This window comes from Sminthopsis crassicaudata, chromosome 4 (assembly GCF_048593235.1).
Source record: "Sminthopsis crassicaudata isolate SCR6 chromosome 4, ASM4859323v1, whole genome shotgun sequence".
NCBI classification, from domain to species: domain Eukaryota; kingdom Metazoa; phylum Chordata; class Mammalia; order Dasyuromorphia; family Dasyuridae; genus Sminthopsis; species Sminthopsis crassicaudata.
This window is the reverse complement of record NC_133620.1, coordinates 124,469,654-124,487,998: the sequence shown is the minus strand read 5'-3', so window position 1 is coordinate 124,487,998 and position 18,345 is coordinate 124,469,654. Positions and strand designations below refer to the sequence as shown.

At 33.9% G+C, this 18,345-nt stretch overlaps 1 protein-coding gene across 3 annotated transcripts in view; it reads right to left on the bottom strand.

Moving 5' to 3' along the window:
• RPS6KA2 (ribosomal protein S6 kinase A2) overlaps positions 1–18,345 on the bottom strand; it is a 503,566-nt gene that overhangs the window by 26,805 nt on the left and 458,416 nt on the right. For all 3 annotated transcript variants that reach the window (XM_074309346.1, XM_074309347.1, XM_074309344.1), the window contains one exon: positions 14,531–14,656. In XM_074309346.1, coding sequence (XP_074165447.1) covers positions 14,531–14,656 — 126 coding nt within the window. The remainder of the gene's footprint in view (positions 1–14,530; positions 14,657–18,345) is intronic.

Sequence of the window (18,345 nt, the reverse complement as noted above, 5' to 3'; positions counted from 1 at the left end):
CAATTTGCTCATCTGTAAAATTGGCAGCTGGAGGAAGAACCGACAAATTGCTTTAGTTGTTTTTGCCAAGAAAATCCCAAATGGAGTCACAAAGAGTTGGACATAAATGAAATGACTAAACATACACTCCAAGTCAGTTAGAGGCTAAATCGTCATAATGGTTATTTCTTTAAACATCTGTCTTGAATTATAATTTTGAAAGAAAGATATCCAAGAGGGAACATGACTAGCCCAAGATCACACAACCAATGAAGAGAAGAGCCTGAATTAGAACTCAAATTGTATGTTTGATTAAACTATTTCCTCTCTGAAAGTAGAATACCCATCTTCATTAGGACAAGACCTGAAAAGAAAGTATAGTTAATAAGAATCTTAAAATTGCATTTTGTCCTTCTAGGTTTGGTTTTTAAAATCATCCTGATTTGTTAGAGAGGGGAAATAGTGAGAAGAGAAGTAAACTATATAAGATAAGAGGCTTTGGATTTTGAGCAAGTTCTTTCATTTCATGGGGATTTAGTTTCTCTGTGGTTTCATATAAATGGAGATTATTATAATTTGCATTAGGAAGCAGGGATTAAGCAAGTTTCTTATTTCCTACTTTTTGGAGGCCCTAGAATCCCCAATTGATATAAACTATTAGAGGTAGAAGGAAGATTAGAGGTTTTCTAGTCCAGGGCTTTTTCAACTTTTTCCATTTGTGACTCCTTTTTGCCTTAAAAAAATTTATGCTATCCTGGGAATGTATATATATAAAATAGATGTACAAGTCAAACACTTACTGATAACAAATCTTAATTTTGTGACTCCCACATTCACTTACAAAACCTCATATGGGATCCCAACTCACAGTTTAAAGAAGTTTTGGTTTAATCTACTGAAGTCTAGAGAAATAAATCCAGCACTCTTGGCTCCCAGGACAGTGCTCTTCTTTCTACACCTCAAAATACCAAATGGCTAGCACCTATCCTCCATGATTCACCTTTGGGATTTGGATCTATGCTGGGACAAATTGTGGCAGGCTAGAGGCAGGGAGGAGAAGAAAGTCTCAAATCATCTCACCATCCTTGTATCAGATTCTGATTACAATGAAAATAAAAATAATCTGGGTAAGATTACAACTAAAATCTTATATTTCATGAGTTCCTAATACTTAGAGTTCAGAGGGACTTTAGAAATCATCATGTGTAAATACTTCAATATTTTCCATACTATTAAAGTGAGGCTTAGAGAAAGGAACAATTTGCCAAGGTCACAAAGTTATATTTACTATCAATAAAGATATATACTGACAGCATCTAATATGGATTTTTTTCAAATGTTTGTTCCTAATGTTTATACTTTGAATTGTGTTAGGAAGTGTCAATTGCTGTCTTCAGAGCTATTTTCTTTCAGATACTATATTTTTTTAAAAGATATCCTATGAAGAAAGATAAGGAGGAAGAAAGAATTATTAAGAAAGGATGAATACTTTTCCCAGTTACCACAGGAAGATTTCTGCAGCCCATAAGAAGGGGTTTAAACTATGTTGCTTTGGGAAAACAAGGAACTATAAATTTATTCTAAATAGATTTGTTCTCTGTGGACTCAATTTGGGAACTGCTGTTGTATTCTATTCAAGGTGAAGTAAGCCATAAAAGTATGGTAGGTTTCTGATGATCTGAATATTGCAGCAAAATATATGTATTTTGTGGAGTAACAAATTCCAAAGAGGCATTTTTATTGTTTTGTTTTTGTTTTTTCCTGTGAGGCAACTGCAGTTAAGTGACTTGCCCAGGGTCACACACTGATCAAGCCCTATCTCTTTCTCAGTTGAATCTTTTGGCAGTTCCAAGGACTTTGGGGATGTGAGCTTTCTTTTGAGTATCTGTGGCTGGTAGAGGCAGGGCTGCAGAGTCAGCCGAACCAGTTGTTAGATTGACATTGTCACAAGAGGTTGCCCTTAATGATAGATGTGGGGGCCAGGCTGGAAGCAAGGCATGGGGTCTGGATGAATTCCTGGTCCTGGGCTGTGTCCCTGAAGAAAAGTGGTGGCCAGGATGCTGCTGTCAGTGGTTCGAGTCACTGTGTACATGAAGTTTCTCTTCTCTCTCGAGGTGACTCGTCTCTTTAGTTAGATTGGCTTGGGTGCGGAAATCCTTTGGCATTTAATGAATATGAAAAGCCCTTCTCCCATGGGGCTGCCTTCTGGAATGGAAGAAGGGTCACTGTTCTGGGGGATACTACAAATGCCAGGGCTCTGGAGTTCAAAGTCCTGGGTTTTCTCCACTGAAGTATACAATGATCTCCTGGTCCTGCTCATTTCACTCAGCATCAGTTCATGTAAGTCTCTCCAAGCCTCTCTGTATTCATCCTGCTAGTTATTTCTTACAGAACAATAATATTCCATAATATTCATATACCACAATTTATTCAGCCACTCTGCAATTGATGGGCATCCACTCAGTTTCCAGACAAATATCCTTCTTAATCACTCACTATATAATGTCTGAAATTTCCACCATCACAGATTTACCCTCTTCAACCAAGAACTTTTGTCCCCTGACAAAACTCAAATCTTCCCGGGAGGAGGAATGCTCTTAGTTGTCATCAGTCACTTGCCTTTTAGAACTATAAATCCTTTCTGAGACCAGGTTCTGATGGGGAGAACTCATAAGAAAGATAGGAGGGCAAAGGTTACTAAGTATAGGAAAGGGACTAAAAGTGGGAAGCATGAAGACACTTTTTTGCCTTCAAATCATCACTCTGGTATGGATGGCTATACTTTCCACTCTCTCTGCATTGAGCTATTTGTGGGGTTTGAGCTCAAAAAGGGAGAGACAGAATCAATTCCATGGTGCAAATACTCTTCCTTCATAATTTTAAAACACTTTTTCACACCAGGTCTAAGTAGGATGCAACTTTTCACTTGTCAAAAGGACAAATACCACATTTGAAACAAGAAGCATGCAAGAATTTTTAAAAATTGAACAGACATCTTCTGTAAAATTAATTTAAATGACATAAAGAAGGAACTTCAGAGTTCTGCCCTGCTGGAAAAGTTGAGTTTCTATTCCAATTAATTTTCCTTCTGAAAATAAGTCCTATTTATGTCAAGCATTTGCCTTAATTTTATTGATTGACAAGGCATTATGAAAATGATTGCAGAGAAAGTAACATTTATTTAAAATGATATCATATGACAGTAAATTTGAGCTCAGTCTAGGGAAAACTAATTCATCCAGATTAAGATAATAGAAATGCACTGGACAATTTATCACTGTAATTATGAATTCTGTGAAAAATCATGCCCTTCCTTAACACTCACAACCTTTTTATTTGCATGTGACTTGGAAATGAAACACAAGTAAAACATTCCCAATCACCCTACGAAAATATGTTATTGAAAAGGAAGTCCAGAAGTGGGATGAAAGATTCAGGAAGTTGGACTTTCTTATAGGAAAAATTAATCATTACACATGATTCATCTTTTGCATACTTATTTTTTTAAATTAAAAACAAGAGGGACAAAATAAATTGCAATGATTAGTGAAAAAGTCCAATGTGTAAAAAGGATGAATTATGTCATTAGAAGATTATAAAATTTTCCTCAATATAAATCATCTCTTGGGTTCATGACCAGTATATTAATAATTACTGAGTGCTTACTTCTTATGGGATATTATGCTAAATGTTGAAAGAAATACAAAGTATGAGACGTGGCCTGCTCTTTACAGAGTTTATTATCTATTCATTCATCCAATCCAGATTTATTAAGTCTCTACTCTGTGCAAGGTGCTATGCTACATGTTGGGGATACAATGATAAAAGGAAAATAGTTCCAACTCTCAAGGAACTTATGTTTTACTGGTAAGAACAAATAATTTCAGATGAATTTAACTTTTCTTTTTTGCATATTGCTTGATAGGCAGAATTTGTAGCTATAACATTTCATTTAGAAAATTTCTCACAATACCTTTGTGGACATGATAGAAAAATGCAGATTGGGTAATAGTATACTATTAGTTGGATCTGAAAACAGATTAATGACCTGAACCAAATCATATTAATCCACAAAATAATGCCAATGCGGATGAATATCTCTACTGAAGTATCACAGGGCTCTATTCTTGGTTCAATTTTACTTTACACATAAAATTAAGAGACTGATGACAGAACCAGGATCCAAAATGTTTTGCCATATAAAAAAAACTATATGAATTTAGTAAAGTGAAATTTAAAAGAATAAATAAATGCTACTGCACTTGGGTTCAGAAAATCAGCCTTACAGTTATAGGATGGTAGGCACTACATTTTATTAAAAAGAACTTTTAAGTCTTATAGAAGCTAATTCAACTGGAGTCCACAGTACAATAGAGTTTCCAACAACAAAGCTAATGCTTTGTGGCTACACTAATGGAAGAAGCATCCTGCTGTAGTCTATCCTGAGCAATCAATCAAAATGTCCACTAAGTATTAGGCATTGCTTGGTGGGAACACTGGAGTATTATGTTCAGTTCTGAGTGTAATATTTTTAGAAGGAAACAGAAAAGTGAGAGAATATCTAGTGGAGGGGGACCATGATGGTGAAATTAAAGAAAATGGAGAGGGGAAGATACTAAGGGGAAGGGAATACTATCTTTAATTATTGGAAATTTTATGATGTAGAAAAGAGATTTGATCTGCACTTAGACTCACAAGGCAAAACTAGTACCAGTGGAAAGAAATTATAAGGGAAAAGGTTTTAGTTGGAAATAGAGAAAGACATCTTAACAATTAGAGCAATTAAAGAAGGGGCTTTTTTATGGGGGGGAAGTAATGGGTCTTCTTCATTAAAGTCTTCAAGGAAACGTTGGATAAACACTAATTATATATTTTAGATAGGATTCCTGCTTCTGGGATGGATTAAACTTGACCTAAGAGTTCCCTTCTTTTCTTTCCTTTTTTAAAAAAACTTATTTTATCTTTAATTTATGAAATAAAACAATTATTTCCATAATATAGTACAATTTTAAAAAGATGATTGTAAATGAGATTGAAAACCTATTATGTACAATGTGCTATTCCTTTAAGACACTCATATATATCTATATATATTTGAGTGTAAATGCATAAAAATATGTGCATTAGTATTCATATACTATATAATAATAAAAAAGGAGTACATTTGTCAACTGAAAGGCACACATTAAAACACTTCATTTATAAGTTACATATGGAAATAATGCACAAAAAGAACAAAGCATAAAGACATAAAAATATTTCTAATTGGAAAGAACAAAGTCCTTTAACTTTGCTTTCTCTAAATACTGTTTCTTAGTTCCTTAATGTACTTATATATGAGAGTAAAAAAATCATTTTATTAACTTTTTGGACAAATAACTTTAATTTTTTTAATGCTGAGCATCTGCTCCAAGGCAGAAATTAGTATGATGATTTTTTTTCACAATCTTTATAACCAAGGCTAAAGTAATTTGTAATAGTAGGTTTCCAAAAAGGAAATTGCTTAGGATAAGATATTAGTAGGCTCACTTTCTGATAAGGAGTCAAAAGGAAGTCAACCTTTCTTACTGGCTTCTTTGAGGAATTTTAAATACCCACTAAACTAAACTAAACTAATGCCTTCCCAAGAGCAGGTATTTGGCAATACAACTTAATAATTAATGTTTCAGGAGAATCATTTATGTTGTAATTCATTTCCTTCAATGCCCTTTTATTTTACAGAACCAGAAAGTATTCAGGTGAACAAGATTCACTGCTTTGTCACAAAGGATTAATAACTATACTTTTCCTGTCTTCTCTGACTTTTCTTTTACTATGTGTAGAAAAGTTTGCTTCCACACCCCTTTCCTGAGTAGTCTGCTCCACATTCAAAATCACTGCCAAAACTCTTCCATGCTTTTTAGCTTACATTTGCCCTCTTTTGTTAAAAAAAAAAAAAAAAAATCTTCAATCCATTGCTTGCTGTCCTAGCTTCAGAGGCTGTGAATAATTCCCTGTGTTTGTACTGAGAGTGTGAAGGTATTTTTAGTCTGTGATCATGTCTCCGGATGATTCTGTTATTCTCCAGATTGTTAATTTAGCTTCCTCTACATATCTACCTCCCAATCTTCACATCCTTTTTTCCCCTCATTGCTTAGCATTTTTCCTGTGCTTAAAAATATCTTGTTTTTGTATTCTTAAAACACTGATATCAGAACAGCACATGATCTCAGATCTGGCCTTTACTGAGCCTAATCTAGTACTACAAGGCTCCCTTTTGAACTCAAACCAGGCTAGCTTGGCTAATACCACATGTGCTACTAAAGTTTCATATTGGGAAGATTACATCTCTAGCTTGGTGGCTTAAACATAGCTCTTAGTAAGTGGAGTCTCCCTGAATTCAAATTTCATAGAGGTTTCTACCAAACTAATGGCACTCATTTGATATGAGCATTTTTCCAATGGAATTTTCATCATGCTTCTTCTAAAATGGAATTTCTAGTCTTATATTGGATTTGTTGTTGTTTTAAGTTGGGTTTTGCTCTTGAAACAAATAACTATGAAAATAGATTTTTAATGCATTTTATCAAAATAACTATTTTACGTAGTAAAACAAAAGAGAATCTTGAATTTTATTCCTTTAAGTTTAGGCTGTCAAACTGTATTTCTTCTTCTTAATGGCCACATAACACTGTCTTTTAGTTTTACAGCTTTGCCTTTATGGCTTTTGTCTGTTAGGTGTGACCGTATGACTGCTATAAAATCTAGTCAGCAGATGAAGTGTTAAAGGTTTAAGTAAGGCTGAATGCTAAATAAACAGGCCATAAATTATATTTAAAGCTGGATACTTCTGTTCTCATCTCCACAGGTTACTAGGTACATTTCTTGTCTTACCTTTGCTATTTCAGGTGCATTAAGATGGTGCAATGGGTAGAACACTGGCCCTGGACCCATAAAGGCTTAGGTCAAATCTTAGATTCTTATTTGTTTGGGACTATCGGCAAGTTACTTAACCTCTGTATGTCTTGGTTTTGTAAACTATAAAATGGGGATAATAATAGCATCCCCATGGTTGTTCTGAGGATTTGAATGAGTTAATATTTGTAAAAAGTGCTAGCACAACTCCCAGTGCACAGTAGGTATTATCTAAATGCTTATTCTCTCTCCCCTTTTGTACTGTTGTAGAGGGACAAACAAATAAGTGAGTTCTCTTGATAAATTAACTCTAGTTATTAGCATGGCATTAAATAATGACCTTGCAGATTTCTGTCAAAGGCTCTCTTTCTCCCAGTTTCCAATTAGAGACAGTTTGAGAAAAAGTGAGATATTGGAGAGTCCACTCTGAAGTTTGGCTATAGTACTTCAGATATTACTCACCAAAGAATTGTTTTTCAGTTTAGTGCTAACAACTCATTCATATAAAATGATACCACCTAAGAAATAGGCTTGGCTATATATATATATTAAGTCCTAGATATATCAGAGAACTCCTCAATAGTAAAATTTGATACAAGAGTTTTTTTTAATATCTTTAACAGGATAATAGTTTTATCCTTTTTTCCCCTCAATATAGTGTCCTTCCATTTTTTCATCAAAATTAATTTTTATTACTTTCAGATCTAAAGAATTCCTAGTCTTATTTGACATGAATGACATTATTGCTTATTAGTTTTAGTCTATAGAGTAATGTGCCATGCTATTTTAATTTGTTGTAAAATTTACTTCCCTTTCATAAGATTTGAATTTGCTTATGTAAATAAAAATAGTTGAATCAGATTTTTGTTTTAGACTACTGGGCTGTTATATCTCAATGAAATTATTATTGACCCTAGAGTATGATTATTGTTGTTTTATTTCATTCACACCCATCTCTTTGTGACTGCATTTAGGGTTTTCTTGGCAAAGATACTGGGATGGTTTGCCATTTCCTTCTTCAGCTCATTATATAGATGAGGAAACTTAGGCAAACAGGGTTAAGTGACTTACGCAGGGTCATACAGCTAGTTCGTATCTCAGGCCAGATTTGAACTCAGAAGATAAAGTTCCAGGACTGGAACTCTATCCACTGTGACATCTCATATGCAGCTATTCAAATAATGTTTTTAACAATGGATAAAAAGCATGTTTTAAAAGAAAATAATATTTCACTTAGACTTTATATTTCAGGCAAAATGGAAGAGGTTAATCATATAGAGGCAAACTTGAAATTAGGATAGGGAAGACAATAAAGTTTGGGTGAAAGGTAATTCAATTGTGCCTTAAAAATCAATTGAATTTTCAAAGATCAACTTGGGGGGAGTTAATTTTGATATGGTAGCAATCCCAAGAGGCATTGCTTAGGCATTACTATTACAAAGTTGGTCTCATTTATTTTAGGACCTGTGTATGATAATATAACACACAATCTATTTAAAATAAATTAATATGTTTTTGATGTGTTAAAAATGTCATCATAAGCTATCCAGAGGATTTGGTCAGTATAGCTGGAAAGATTGATGCTAACTGTTTCTGATAGAAACCGTTATTCACCATTGAATTATGTGCTTGGTTTATTTAGAAATGTTCGTTTTCCCATAACTCATGTTTTTGATTCAGTATTTGATTCTCCTGTCACGATTACTTGATTTCTATTAATCATTTTCCTCACTTCCCAAATGGATTACTTTGGGCTGGCTCTTTTTATTTATCATATATGAATACTGTGTTCACATTTATACCTTGTACCATCCAGCTGAAGATCATTATTCTCAAGTGGACTTATATATTTCAATCTTGATTAAAGTAACTGGTTAACATACTTTTAAAAAAAGAGTATTTTATTTTTCCAAATACATGCAAAGATAGTTTTCAACATTCATCTTTGCAAAACCTTGTATTCAAATTTTTCTCCTTCTTTCCCATCCTTCCCCTAAACAGCAATCCAATATAGATTAAACATATGGAAACATACTTGCCAATACATATCACATGGTATAGGAGAACTGGGAGTAGAAATGATTAAAAAGAACATGTTTCTGTGTGAACCTTATGCTTAAACAAATAGCCCAGTGTGATCTGTTAGCAGTTACTGTGCTGGTAGGTCCCCTGGATTACCTCTAATACCCAAAGGGCATATTGACCAGAATGACATGGTATTTTTTAGTACCTGAATTACACTACAAATTCATCCTGGTTCTGCTTGACAAGCAATGATAAGCTATTTCGTTCCCCATGTTTTAAACCTTTCTAATCATTACCACAGTCAATAATATTTCTATTGCCTTGGTTTTTTTAAAAGATGTCTAGATTTATGATTTTGCTTTGCCTCTCATTTGTTGTTGAATTGTTTCAGCAACAATCAATTTTTCATAACTCCATTTGGGGTTTTCTTGGCAAAGATACTAGAGAGGTTTGCCATTTCCTTCTCCAGATCATTTCAAAAATGAGGAAACTGTCCAGGCTCGTGTAGCCAGTAGGTGTTTGAGGCTAGATTTTAACTCAGGAAAATGAATTTTTCTGACTCCAGGACTAGCATTCTATTACTTCGCCCCCTATCTGTCCTTTATCTCTCATTTCCCCTAGATAACTCCCTAAGTGTATAAATTTAAGAATGGTTGTAGATCTTCATTGGGAGAGGTACCATTTTAGATGGAGATGTTTAACAGGCAATTGGAAGTAGAGGTTTGAAGCTATTTCCTCAGTGAAAAAACCCTAAAGTGTGTGTGTGTGTGTGTGTGTTTGTGTAATTACCCAACCAGGTATTTGGTGCTTTATTAGATTCATATTGGAATTTATTATATATTATGCTATATATTATATATTATATTAATATTTTATATACTATATATTATATTTATAATATTTGTATTTGCTTCATATTATTTTGCATACATGTATACATTGTTATTAAGCAGAGACTCAATGATCACAAATATTCATTGTTTTAGAAATGTTAAATGTTAAAAAGAAACATGGTGCAATTTATACAATTAAGGAACTCATACTGAATAAGAGTACTTGGTCACAGCACTCCTGCCAGCTAATGCATCTTTGACAGAAACCCAACCACATGCATCAACCCTCAGATAAATGAAGCACCAAATTGAGTGTCATTCATTCCAATATCCGCAGCTTTCTGCTTGCTTTTTAAGGTGCTTCTGAAATAGCTTTGGGTTAGAGAGGGAATGTTGTGCAATGATCTCTGTCTTACTGAACAATCTCTGGTCTTTGAACATAGATTCTCTTATGTATACTACATTAATTCAATAGTCATGCAGACAGACTCATAATCCATTGTGATTTTTGAAAGGGAGTGGCTATCCTTATTCTTCCTAACTCATTTTTGCCTAATAATCTACAAGGCTTTAAATAAAGAAATTCAGGTAGTATGGGGAGGGGAAGGGATTAGATGGTATTTTTTTTTAACCACTGCTAATTGAAATAAAATTAATTACCAAATTTCTAGATCTCAATTTAGAAATCCATTCTAAAACTTATCTATTTCATGCCCAGAAATCAGTATCATAGCAGTTAATCCCAACCAGGTATTTTGGGAGCTTGTAAAATTGATGCTTTTATTGGATTCAGATGGAACCTATTAAATAGATGCTTTATTGTATTCAGATTGGATTTAGCAGTGACCCATAAATACATTTATGAAAAATGGAGGACATAATACCTTCATTAAAAGGGACCGATTAGTCTAGGAGAAGAAACAATCAGTGAATCAATCAATATTTATTAAGCTATTATATGCAAGTTACTGTATTAGGCACTAAAGATATAAAGACAAAAGGGAAACAGTCCCTTGTCCTCAAGGAATTTACATTTTAATAGGTAAGATATGCATATAAATAATATGTATATATATTATATATTGCATAATAAGAAATCTGTATACTATAAATCATATTGTTTTTGCAGAATGAATAAAAAATAAGTTTTGGAAGGAAAGTGCTACTATTTGGGAAAGGGGGAAATTGGGGTGAAGATATCTAGGATTCTGTTTCAAATACCAGGCATCTATTTTTGTATATAAATCTATCTTTTTTTTTTAGAGGTAATTTTTGCTTACATAACAAGAACAACTTCAGGACTCAGGGAGAATGGGCAGTCTCAGCCCTAGGCATCTCCTGCACACTCCAGAGAAACAATGTGCCAAACTGCTGCAAAAAGGCCAAAATTCTCTTTTCTAACTCTCTATTCCAATTACCCTATACTTGCCATATTCACTCCCGTACCTGCCTTATATTAATGCTGCATAGGCAGTTATTTAACAATATGACCTGCTTTTCCTTTGCTGGGAACTCTCCTGGTGGATGTCCTGACACTGCAATAACATTCATAGCCATTGCAAAGAAACCAATTTGCTCTGGTCCCTTAAATCACTGTACATGTCCCTCTTTTAACCTTTCCTAATATGTTCAAGATCTCAGACAGGCATTACTTATAAATCCAGTGGATGAACTCACAAATTTATATTTCCCTCTATTTAAACACATTCTTTATTGATTGAGCAAATCAAGATAAATGGGGCAAGAAGTCATAAACTCCTGTTCCAAATTAAATCAACAGGGTTTTTGTCTCTGGCTTGTGTCTTTCCTGCCATAGCTGAGTGTTTCAATAGTGTGAGGAATGCAGAGTGGGTGTCTCAAATGAGTTTGCTTACTATTTTAGGATCTGTCTACTTGCATAGGTATTATCGATTTTTGTTTTCAATAAATGACTATGAGAGTTAGTTCTGAGGTTCCTGATTCGGAACAATTTCTCAGCAGTTATCTTTTGCATGTTTTTTTAAAAAAACATAATCAAGATAGATTTCTTCTATTGCTACTTACACCACGCATCAGAAAGGTACCACTTTTTTTCAAAATGTTCTTTACAGAAACCAACACAGTATCATGTATTATACAAATGTATACATGTGATCTTGCCCTTCATTATCCAAATGTCTTAAATTACTGTCTAATGAGTTAGAGATTGATGATAAAGAATTGGTCTTAAGCCAAGACTACTGCATCTTAAGGCTGGGCAGAATATGTTATTATATGCTAGTATGCATTTAATTTATGAAAAACACATTTCCTTAGGTTTTTTTTTTTGGAGGGGGGTAAAGGGAAGGCTAAACTTTAATATATAAAAATGATGATCCATTTATATACAGGAAATCTGGCATTGTCTTGAATTTTACCAAAGAATAAATTCTGTATCTCAGACACCGGAAGCACAAAACTTTAAGTTATTAACTTTTGCTAAGATTAACACCAAGTAGCATGAATCCATTGCCAGTAAAATTGAGCTGTCAGTGAGGGTTTCTCTGTTTTTTGGAGCATGCGGGTGTGTAAGTCAGCTTCCAATTTCTCTGAGCTTTTGCATGCAATGTTGAGGAAGAATGTCATTTACCTACTAGTTTTAGGAGGGTAAGATTAGAGAGGATTTATAGGGGAGGTCACTTGAGGCAGCATAAGCTAGTCTGGGGGTTAGTAAATATGATTAGTTTCCTCCAAAATCCTGGATCACAAAGTTTTTGCTCTGTATGTAGATGTGATTATATATTTTGGCTCAGACCTATAATTTCATTGGCTTAAAGAATTTAAGCCAGGTATGTATATATAGATGTGATTACATATTTTGGCCCAGGACTATAATTTCATTTACTTAAGGAACATAAGCCATGTGAGGAAATTTCCTTTACCAATGCAACTTACCATCACAGAGAATTGCAAGGTTGCCCTTGGTTAAATGACTGACAGATGAAGTATGTCTTACAGGCAGGGCTTGAACCCAGCTCTTCTGGACTCCTCAGCTACCTGTATGTATGTGAATGTGTATAAAATGTGTGTGTGTGTGTGTGTATTTGTGTGTATTTGTGAGTGTGTTTGTCTCTACCTATGATTTTACTGGGGAAGTCTCTCTACCAAAACATAGAGGCAATTGCTATGTAATTTTTTGTCTTAAAAAGTTGCTTGAGTCACCGAGTGGTTATTTGATTTGAATATGGTCATATACAACAGTATATCTTAGAAGAAGACTTTAAATCCAAGTCTTTTTGACTAAGGTTTTTGTCTACAATGCCATGCTGTCATCCTTGTGAATATAACAAGTATATGTGTGTGTGTGCATATTTATACACACAAATATACCTGCATGCATAACATTTTATGTTCTTTAAATTTTATTTATCTTTGCACACATTGATTCTTCTCCATAGAAAAAATGTAGAGTTTCTTAAGTTCAGAATTGAAAAGGAATTCAGATTATTTTGCCAACCTCTATTTTACAGATCACAAAATTGAGACCACCGAAGTGAAATAATTTGTCTAAAGTCACCCAGGGAGAAAATGGAAAAGATAGGACCTGAATCAAGACTTCTGGCTCTAAACCCATTGCAGTTAGAAGCCCAGAGCAAAGCTTCTCAAATTGTGGATTGAGATTCTGGGGTCAAGTAATTAAATGTGGGAGTCATGAAAAATTTGGCAACTGTAAAAGGTATCAAATATTCCACCAAGATTTAATTTTTATGTAATAGTAAAAAGCACATCATCTCATTAATATGCAAATTTGCTTTTATTATTAATATTAAAAACTATATGTATACCAAAGAATTGTTTTTAAATAAATTTCTTTATGATGCATAATCAGTAAATGTTTGATTTATATACCTCTATAATCAGGGTTACAACTAGAAAAAGTTTAAGAAGCACAGGAATAAAATATAGAGAAATGGACGTGCATAAAGATCTGAATTCAAATCCATCTTCAGATACTTACTAGCCATGTGATCCTAAGCAAGGCATTTAACCTCCTTCTTAGTTTCCTCAACTATTAAACTAAGATGATAATAAGTCTATCTCACTGGTGGAAAGGGATGGGGAGTCAAATAGATAATGCTTATAAAATGCTTAGCACAGTCCCTGGTTAAAAAATAAAAAGGAAGTATTTAATAAATACTTATTTCCTTTCCTTCCCCTCCACTATCCCATTCCCACTTTTCTAGCTCCAGGAAAGCAAGGACTATTTTCCTATTGTCTTAGTGTCTCTAGGGCCTCTTACAATCTCTAGAATGCAACAGGCATTTCATATATGTTGCTAAATTGTATACTGATATAAAACGTTTGAATTCCAAATTCTTTCCCACTCTCTTTCTCCTCACCCCCATCATCGAGAAAACAAGAATTTAATATAGGTTTGTGTAATGATATATTTGAGGTCACTGATAGTGAATGCTGCCTATATGTGTGAGTATGATGAAAAAGTCTAATAAATGTCTAACAAACAGCAGGAGCAATAGATTGCACAATATTTTGCAACAACCTAAATTGGAATAAGTTAGTCTGTATAAAAATGGAGTTTAGCATTTGTCAATATAACAAAAATAATAGATCACATTACAACAGCACAACATGTTATAGTTTCCAAAAATGCTCTCCTGACAACAACATTGTGAAGTTGCTGGGTAAGACTAAATGCAAACAAAATTTAAGTCCATTTTTCAAATGTGTTAATAAAAGATGCTGATACTGCAAAAGGGTAATTGACACATGCATTTTTTTTTTTACTCAATTCCAACATTCTTGGTGAGAGAATTTCTTACCTTCACAGCATACTCGGTATCAGTAGCTTTATGCACACATCTCTTGCACACCGAATATGAGCCTACGCCTATGTCCTCTTTGATCTCATAGCCATCTGTAAAGTGAATATTGTTCCCATGTAACTGCTGTGGAATGGGAACAATAAGAGGGAAGTGTTAGAATTCATTTTCATGAAACTAAAATGGAAATTCTAGACTCACTGAATAAAAAAGGACCCAAGTTTTATAATGATGTCTCTTCATAGAACTGGATTATTTAAAGATCTGGCAATGGAGCATAAGCTATGATAAGGCTTTTTGTACTAGAAAGGAAATGATTATAGGACTAGTGATAGAGTACGAATCTGTTGTTGAAGGATCAGCCAAAGTTATACAAAGGAAATCACAATGTCAGCCATCTCCCTACACTCCACAACAATCCATTAAATGAGCCAAAATTTAAAAAAAAGTTTGTGTGGGTCCTCTTTTGATTCTGTAAGTTCCAGAGTTCCAAAAAATGGGGTAGAGAATCAAACTGCCAAGTGAGGAATTATTATTTTTTGTTCATAACAATTTAGGACTTTGTTGGTATTTGTCCTTCATTGTTTCTCTCTCTCCAATTTTTAACAAATTCTATGCCTCCCTTCCTTTCTACCTCCCATTCTTCCCGAGATGTTAAACAATAACATGTACAATTATGCAAAACATTTCCATATTAATAATTTTGTACAAGAAGATTCAAATAAAAAAAAAAAGAAAATGATAGTCTAGTTCACTCTGTAGCCAATCAATATCAGTATTTTTCCTGGAGGCAAATAGTATGCTTCATCAATAGTCCTTTGGGATTTTCTTGGATCATTGAATTGCTGAGAATAAGTCATTCAGTTTTTCGCTGAACAATATTGCTGTTGCTGTGTATAATACTCTCTTGGTTTTTCATTCCTTATTCATCAGTTCATGTATATCTTTCCAGGTTTTTCTTAAATCATCCTGTTTATCATTTCTTATAGCACCATAATATTCCTTTACAATTCCATACCACAGTTTATTTACCCATTCCCCAATTGATGGGGATCCCTTTGATTTCCAATTCTTAGCCACCACAAAAGAGTTGCTATAAATATTTTTGTACAAATACACACTTTCCCCTTTTTTTGAATATCTTTGGGACATAGAACTAGCAGTGGTACTATTGGCTGAAAGGGTAAGCACAGTTTTGTAGCCCTTTGGACAGAGTTCCAAATTGCTTTCCAGAATGGTTGGATCAGTTCACAATTTCACCAATAGTGCCTTAGTGTCCCAGTTTTCTCATGTTCTTTTCAACAGCCAAAATTTTCCTTTTTTTTTTTTTTGTCAATTTCAAAGTTGTTTTCATTTGCATTTCTCTGATCAGTAGTGATTTAGAGCATTTTTTCACATGACCATAGGCAATTTTGATTTCTATCTGAAAACTGCCTGTTCATATCCTTTGACCACTTGTCAAATATGACATGACTTGTATTTTTTACAAATTTTTGTAAATTTATAAATTAAAATTTTATAAGTGTGTATATTTAATTCTATATATGTTTGAAAAATGAGGCCTTTATCAGCATTACTTGTTGCAACAAAAAATCTTTGTTTGCTTCTTTCCTTATAATTTTGATCGCATTGGTTTTGTTTGTCCAAAAACTTTTTAATTTTATATAATCAGGATTATCTATTTTACATTTTGCAATGTTCAAATATCTTCTTTGGTTTTAAATTCTTCCCTTATGTATATATAACTCTGATGGATAAATTATTCCATGCTCTCTTCGTTTGCTTATGGTATCACCTTTTATGCATCTATTTTCACTTTATCATAGTATTTGATGTCAGATTTGATCTGTACCAAATTCTGTCATACTATTCTTCCAGTTTTCCCAGTAGTTATTGTGAAGTAACGAGTTTTTGTTCTAAAAGCTTGGAACTTTGGATTTATCATATACTAGATTACTATGGTCATTTACTCTAATGTAATTTGTACCTCATATATTAAACTGATCCAGCTTTTGTTTTTCCAGATGAATTTTGTTATTATTCTTTCTATTACTATAAATAATATTTTGATAGTTTGATTGGTATGTTGCTGAATAAATAGATTAATTTAGGTAGAATTGTGTTTTTTATTACATTGACTTGCCCTTCCAATGAGCAATGAATATTTTTGCAATTGTTTAAAACTATTTCATAATTGTGTTCATATAGTTCCTGGGGTTGTCTTGACAGGTGGACTCCCAAGTGTTTTATATTGTTTATAGTCATTTTGAATGGAATTTCTCTTTCTATCTCTTCATGCTGGCTTTGTTAGTAATCTTTCATTCTTGAAGAGGACCAATGGCATCATAAATGTGATATCTTGACTTGCCTCTAAGTTGGATTTAAATGAGGCACAGCTGCACAAAGTCATAGCTCGCTTTCTCTCTCCTCTAGAGTCATAAGAGTCCACTAGCAAGATGAGAGTCAAGATGATTGGAGATGTCCCAGGGTATTGTAATGACCTTGGCCCTTTTAAATTAAGGTTTTTAAGAAAACTATATATGAAGGAGAAGAAACTTGCTGTTTGAATTTGTAGGCAGAAAAGCCATAATGATGAAATTATAAAACTTTTGAAGCACTGAAAGGAGCTTAAAAGTCACTTAGACTTATGCTGTTATTTTATAGGTGAGAAAGCAGAGGCCCTTGAAGGTCAATTGACCTGTCTAAGCATTTGTAACAATGATCCAGGTCATTTGACTCCCAGCTTAATACCCCTTTTTGTTATGTCATGCTCCTTAATTTGGTTTCTATCTATTAGTAACTTTAGCTTGTTGGAAACCTCCTTATAAAAAATCTTATAATTTCTAGAAAAGCATACTCAAGGCCATCTCCCTACTATATGACAGAATGTTTTGCACATGGAATGCCAACCTGGACTTCAAAGACCTTCTCCCCAATTGGGATCCTGGTAAAGCAAGAATGTGGTTAGTCTGGGCTCTCACCTCCTCACAGAAAAGCTCAAATAGTCCTGAAACTGGTGATTGTTGGACTTGGAGTGGATCATATAAAAAGTGTTTTATAATTCTTATCTCCTCCCTTCATCTATCAACTAACATGGCCCATGATGGAGCTAGATCTAGTTCTCTGAGCCTTTCGGGGACTGGCCATCATAGTGCTCTTCATAATAAAGTAAGATTCTAACAACAATTTGCTTTTATGAATCCTCTTCTTTCTGACTTTTTTTGGGGGGAAAGACAACTCTTTGTTGGTGGATTTAGCCAAGTATCAGAACAAGAGCTCTCTTGAATATTGTGGTTACTTTCCCAGGTTAACCTGAATATTGCCTGTACAAAGTCATAACTTAAAAAAAAAAAAAAAAAAAAAAAAAAAACCCAACTATTGTTTAGCTGTGCTATACATAGTCGATGCAAAAACCCTAAACCAAAGAAACCAGATCCTGAAAACATCTGGAGCCCTCCTGTTCTTTGTCTTACCACTGTGCAGGCCCTACGTAGTTCTCTTCCCCTGTCTCTGGCCTATATTTAATTTCTAAACCCCTCAATAAAGGGTACATCATATCTGACTCGTGCCTGAGTGAGCTTTTTGTGGCTGCAGAAGTGAGGCTGTCACAGTGCAAAATCTTGTGGATTTTCACATCCCTGCAATCTGTCTATCTCTAGTTCTCCCTTGAAAGACTTTTCCTAGTAAAGAGGAAAAGTGAAACCGAATGTTTCTTTCAATGGAGAGTAATGCTTCTATGGCATGGAAGAATTTGTTCTATTTGTGGACCTTAATCTTTTGCTAAGAATGAATCTCTTTTTTATTAGTTGTTTTTT